General features: G+C 32.9%; 1 protein-coding gene across 1 annotated transcript; it reads left to right on the forward strand.

Moving 5' to 3' along the window:
- The first annotated feature begins 259 nt into the window (after positions 1-259).
- LOC108691211 (pancreatic lipase-related protein 2-like) lies at positions 260-4,600 on the forward strand. The gene is given in 8 exon segments (XM_018198875.1): positions 260-279; positions 281-435; positions 1,807-1,918; positions 2,295-2,443; positions 2,884-3,138; positions 3,611-3,802; positions 4,037-4,205; positions 4,352-4,600. Coding segments are annotated over 8 exon segments (1,167 nt in total). The 3' UTR covers positions 4,467-4,600.
- Positions 4,601-7,138: the final 2,538 nt, after the last annotated feature.

Below are 7,138 nucleotides of genomic sequence, written 5' to 3' on the forward strand. Positions count from 1 at the left end.
TAATATTACATGTATTTCAAAAAGCTTATGCACGTGTAGTAGCTAAAAGCTCGCGTGTGCTATATCGCAAACGTACTCAATCATGATATGTCTACATATATATATATAATATAAATATATATATAAATATGTGTGTGTGCGTATATGAGAGCACAGAGCGAAGCGAGAGAGTAACGACTACGAAGAAGCGTAAACGCTACCAAAGGTGCACTCTTCGTTACTTTCTAAATTCCCCCTCGCAGGCGGTATATATCCCCCGATGACTTTGCGTTTTGCAATCGTACGCACTGCGACGGGAATCACATCCGAGTGGATTTTTCGCGCGCCGCATAAGTCTGGATGTTATATCACAAACCACGGGATCACCGCGGGAGATGGCGGTCAGTGTCGTGAGATACCTCGCTCTCCTTATGTTCTGCGCCTTGCTACAGTACCGTAAGTACTGACATCGACCGCTGTCGATTTCTTCCTTCGACTCTTTCCTCGTCAAAAACATTGATTCGAGGCACTTCGCGAGTGCTTCGTGAGTGTTGTTTGCATCCTTCGCCGGCAAGTGAAGCCATTCGAACTGCAAGGAACGACAGATAAAACATCTTAAGATAAAAGTTTCTTTTGCTTCATTTCCCTTTGCTACCTTTTTTGCTTCCATATTTTTACAAAATCAACGTCCATATGTGGTAAGTTACAAAAAAAAGAGAAAAAAAAACGAAAGCATTTTTTTAAATTTTAGTACGACATTGTTTTTTTTTATCATAGTTTAATTGAATGAAGAATAATATATTTTTTGTCTTTACTATCAAAAAGAAATTATGTTGTAAATAAGAACTTTGTCTTGTCGCTCTTTAAACGCTTTATCCGTGCTTTATGCGTGCTTATGCGTGTTAGTTCCAAATTTATTTTTTATACAAACTTTGTACTCTTGTTTCTTTCTTCTTACTTATTATTTATATATTACGTCTTCATTTATAGAAATTATATAAATTTTATATTTTGTATTTACATATTTTTATATTAATTTGAATTTGTTATTTATTAATTTTATAATAATACTTGTAAATTTAAAAGACATACTGTTATCTTGACATACACACATACACTTTCTCTCTCGTAAAAGACGTCTTGCTCGTGAGATTTTAAAGGAATAAAAGTAATATAATTGCAGAGTTCCGTTTTTATAATCCAACTTTCTTCGAATGAAGCTATAATATCAGTTTAATAATCTTTATTTTAATCTTTAATATAATCCTTATTCATTCAATTTTCATTCAACTATTTTCGACTAATGCGATTACAACTAGTCTACGAATAGACTTGTTCGTTGAATTATCTTACCTTAGTAAAATATTATCACGTATATCAATTATGTTTTGTCTCGTAATAATTGCATGCGATACAAATCTAAAGCGTATAATGTACTTTTATCTCATAAATAATTATGTTGATGTACACTGACACGAGTCAGTTGGCAGAAACAAAGGTTGTTAACCAAGGACGAGGAAGAGAAGCGTCAGAGAGCAATCAACCTTGAGAGTGAGAAACATCACCTTGTATCTCCAACATATTATAATTTATTTATTTATAGCATCAAGCTAACAAACTTAGATCGACCTTCACCCAATTTCATATAACGGTCCGATAACTTATAACATACGAGATACATGTACCTAATCGTTACATGGCTGATCGACTGACTAACTGACAACTAACGTAAGCTGATTACGACGATACACTTGAATCGTTCATTCATTGTTCTCTGAAAGAATAGAAGTAAAATAAACGAATCAATTTCATTATATATATTTTCAGACTATGCAACGGCTCAAAACAAAACTCTTAGGGACCTTTTTAACAGCACTTCCTGCGCCAAGCCGCCTTACATCTGTCCGCATCCGCAGATAGAATTCTATCTATACACTAGGTGTGTCTCCCATTTTTCAAACATTTTGACGTTTAATTACTACAACATTACTTTAATAATAATATTTCAATGTAATATTTAATGTCAATAATTTTGCTGATTAACGTTTCGTGTCAATTGTTTTCATTCCGAAAAGTGAATTGTTAAAAGGAAACAATCAATGCAACTTTCAATTGCAACTTTCAATTTCAAGATCACGATCATTTTATCTCGTCACTGAAAGTGACCTCCTTTCGAGACTTACCTTTCTCCGTCTATCTATAGTATCGTCGAATGCTCTCACTATCCTCTATATTATATTATATTGACGTAACGGACACGTGTCGTTCGACGAAAAGTCGCTCTCCCTATATCTTCTGTTTATCGTGATTTTCAGAGAAACGCAAAAAGACCCTTTACTATTAGATATTCGTGACTTTAATTCTCTTTGGAATTCCAAGTTTGATAAAACGCATCCGACGAAGATCATCATTCATGGTTTTGGCGGTGGACGAAACTTAGCACCTAGTACAGATTTACGAGATGGTAAGATGGTTATTAGTGTTACTACTTTTTTGTATTGCTTCAACTGCTATATCTAATATGCTATATCTCAAATTCGTGAGTGTGTATGTATAATAAAAGTTTGATTTTTATTGACATATCATAATATCATAATATCAAAAAGATCTCATTTAATTAAATGTTAAAATTTGTTTTAAAAAATGTTAAAGTTAAATATTGGGAGATTTTTCTCTCTCTCTCTCTCTCTCTCTCTCTCTCTCTCTCTCTCTCTCTCTTTTATACAATTATAAATTCACATAAATTATATCGAAATCCAAAATAATTAGATATTCCAATAATGTAGAAATTTCGATTTTTTTTTGGGCTTATATAGATAGAAAAAGAAAATAGATTAAAAATAGAATTAGAAATTAAAGAGATCACAAAGGAGAGAATAGCCATACCACCACGTTCAATTTCAGCGTATTTCACGCGAGGCGATTATAATATTATAATCGTGGATTACGGTTCGTTGGTACGCGAGCCCTGTCTCTCGCAGATCTCCTGGGGTCCGGATTTCTGCTCCCAATGCATCGCTCAACTGGTGAAATACTTGAAAAATCATCCACGAGGTTCGAGGGTAGAGAACATACATGTGCTCGGATACAGCGTGGGTGCACATATCGGTGGACTCATTGCAAATTATTTGCCCAATGACAAACTCGGGAGAATTACGGGTAATTGCTTGTATGCAGCCGATCGTCGTTTCACAATTTAACCAGACGTAACACAAATCTTTCATTATATTAATATACTTAATGTACTAAATAACTATGTTATTTAAATTTAATCAACTATTGCCATCATTTCTCTTATTATTTTGTGTGTGTGTGTGTGTGTGTGTGTGTGTGTGTGTGTGTGTATGTGTGTGTGTGTGTAATAAATAATTAAATAAATAAATTTTTCTTCTCTTTTTTCTACGATACATTCTTGAAAATATAGTATACAGAGAATAAAGATTGTATAAAATCGGAAAAAAAACATGCTTTTCAAATTACAAGAAATTCTTTATCTTCTCTAGCAAAGTAAAGAACTTATTAAAAGAATACTTTTTACGAGAATATTTGTTACGTCTCGAGAATTAATAATTCGTATAATCGGGCATTAATCGAGTAATTTTCATTTTTTCTGTTGATACGCTACACACAGGCCTCGATCCGACGATATTTTTCTATATGAACGGCAATCGCTCGATGGATTTAGACGAAACGGATGCCCATTTTGTAGATGTGATTCATACAGGCGCTGGCATTTTGGGCCAATGGGGGCCCAATGGTCACGCGGATTTCTACGTAAACGGTGGCTCGAGTCAGCCCGGATGCGCCACTTCTTCTATACTCCGTAAGTACTTATAATCTATAATTGTAAATAGTGACAGTGGGAGGGAGAACACGAAATGAAATATTAAGAAAATTGCAATTAAAGATATATATATATATATATATATATATATTATTGCTTTCGACTCAATCTTAATTAGAAAAGACGAATTACGATTTGTGCGTCTATCTAATAATATCTGTAAGTTGATAGAGATTCTTTCTTCTGATGGCAAACTGAAAATTTCCTCCGTAGAAACGCTCTCGTGCGATCATACAAAAGTGACACCGTATTACATCGAATCAATCACGACGAAAAAGGGATTTTGGGCAGCTCCTTGCGCAAATCTATTCTCTTACCTAATCGGATGGTGCAATCCCAAGAAAGACGAATACATCCTGATGGGAGAGGATTCGCCTCATACGTAAATAAATAAATTCAATATAGCAGAGGTTTCGCTACGAAATTGCATGTAAAAAAAAAAAACACGCGTTGAAATATCAAAAATATACATGTAACATTTATCAACATTGAAAACAATATTAATGCAAATATGTTACAAATTAACAGAGCACGCGGCATCTTTTATCTGTCAACAAACGCACACAAACCGTACGCCCGAGGACTGCCCGTAAAAAACCAGCGTCAGACAAATCGGAAGCAATCGTCCTCCCGCCAGTATTAAGCCTATTGAAACAACTGATCAACATAATTATAGAATAATTATGTGTGTATGTGAGAAGAATCAAATAGTTTTTAACTATATATTATCGCTAAAAGACTTTTGTTTTTTATATTGCCGTTTACAACTTTGTACATTTTCGCACAATCGTTATCTCGTCCATTTTTTTATTCTTCTGCTTCTTTTTCGATAAAACATTTTGTAATAGGTTGTACGACGATCATTGCGAAGAGTAAAAATTATATATATATATATATATAATTTTCGTATATATATATATATATATATATATCCCTCGTATCGTTCATTAATTATTTAATCGACGATCAATTAACTGGTGTATAGTTCAAGTCTCGCGTGCTTAACACTTTCACTCCCGCTCTTACCACCAAGTTTTATACATATTTATTTAAAGCCACATGTTTGCAGAACGTATACATATTTATTTAAAACCACATGTTTGTAAAACGTAGCTCTGTCGATTTATTCATCTTATTTTTTTTAATCGCTCGATTATATTCTAATCCAATTGTGTTAATAAAAAGCGTAACAAGATTGAATTGCATAAATATAATGTATGCAAATCTTTACGCAGCAAATTCATTTCGAAAGAGGCACGAATTTTTTGAGAATCTATATATCTCATTAAAATTTATAAGTGTCACTTCGTAACGTGTCATTTCATAGTAATATATATTTCGCAAGATATATGATTAATTTATATACTTGATTGACTGTTCTATAGTCAAAATCTTGTTTTATTCCTTCGGTGTAAAGTTACTCTGTGTATATTAGTGTTAGCAATGGAATCGTTTTATGATTATTGTGTGTATAATGCATTATTATTAGTACGTATATGTATTAATTAATTTTTCTAGAATGTAATTAATTTGAACCTGTTGTTCAAAAACAAAAAATTGATTTTTATCTTGTAAAGATGAGAAATTTTTACAATACAAACATTTAGATCATGTTTGTGTTTTATTTAATCCATGACCTTCATTCACCGTCCTGTTTTAATAAATTTTAAATTTCCTCATACAGGTGCATTTGCAAACAACATCAGGGTCATTTATGTTAACAACAATATTTATTACATAATAATTATTATGGTATAGTAATAACTTCTATGGATTTACAATATACTGCCGCACTAAATCTTAATATAATATGTATAATATGCAATGGAATGATTGGATGAGAATTACACAAGTTGATACATTTTCATTTCAAGTCAAAGATTTCTCCGCCTTGATTTTTCTTTTTTCTTTTTTTTCTTTTTTTGCTGAAGGTGGAACCTTCGTGAGTTATATTATATATATATATATATATATATATATATTCTCTAAAGATATGATCTCTCTACGATCGCGATGCTCGCGACGTCAATCTCCGCACGCAAGTAAGTAACACTATGTACACGCGTGTACATAGACAAAGATGTGCATCTGGATTTTTTTTAATATCATCGACCTCAATCTCGATCATCTTCGACGAGCGACGTCACTCGAGCATCGTCTCGAAGATTTCACGTTCAGTGATTTCAATGAGTTACAAACAAAGTATGATATCATACGGTGAAAAAGGCGATAATATAAACTGTAAAAGTGGACAGTATTAATCTCCCTCGAAATTTAATCTCGTTGCAAGAATCTTTTTCACAGATGACAATTACAATATAATAAATAATGCATAATATATCAATTATTCTATAAGATAATTGATAAAAAAAATTAAAAGAAAATGATCGACCGAGTATCCGGTATGTTGAGAAATAATTGATAAATATTTATAAGAAAAGAATTCTATAAACAGATCAAAAGATTATAATCTTAATAATAAATCAGGATTTGACAAACGCGTCCGATTAATCTCTTTTTTAAAACTTTGTTGCTTATTCAACATTTTCGTTTAATGCAATAAAATTATACATTGCTGCGTCGTCTTCGATATTTTTTTAGCTAACGGCAAGAGAAAGTAGTTTTATCTCCAGGTATATAGTTCGTGATTATGACACAAGACATACCAGATCACTATCGAATCCGAAATCCGATATAGTCGTTCGATACTATTTGTGTGGAATGAAATTTATAGAGGTAAAAAGAAACACACATCACTTTCAATAATCTCGCCAATTGCATCTCGAGGTCGCGTTATATCCAGACTAACAACTATACAGTTTTACAAATACTCTTTTCGCGTTGTGTTCCGCAGGTTCCGCAAGTTCCGCAGATTCCGCAGGTTCCGTAGGTTCCGCAGTTTTATTTACATCCTTTTGTTATCATGCGTGCGTGCTATGTGCTGTTGCCCGGCATAATCGGCATACATGTGCATGAACGAATTTAACGCTAATATATAGATCCGTTTAAAACCATTTTTTTCTCTGCTTCTTTTCGCTCGTAATTCGAAACATCGCAGGATCGTAGTTTCGCAGTCATTTTCAACAAAATCGAAATCATTCTTATATTTTGTGATAATCTTCTTACTCAGAAGTCAGCTTCATACGAGCGCTACTTTTTGTATAATAGCATTGACGAGATACTACCAGTAGTAAACTGGCAGCAAAAATGTCGATATATATATATATATATATATTTAGTGATCGTTTTTGTAAGCAGCTTTTTCTTTTGATATCCGTCTGCTGAAAACGTTAACATCAGGCGGCAGTTGAAACA

The sequence above is a fragment of the Atta colombica genome, unplaced genomic scaffold (genome assembly GCF_001594045.1).
Source record: "Atta colombica isolate Treedump-2 unplaced genomic scaffold, Acol1.0 scaffold42, whole genome shotgun sequence".
Classification (NCBI taxonomy): domain Eukaryota; kingdom Metazoa; phylum Arthropoda; class Insecta; order Hymenoptera; family Formicidae; genus Atta; species Atta colombica.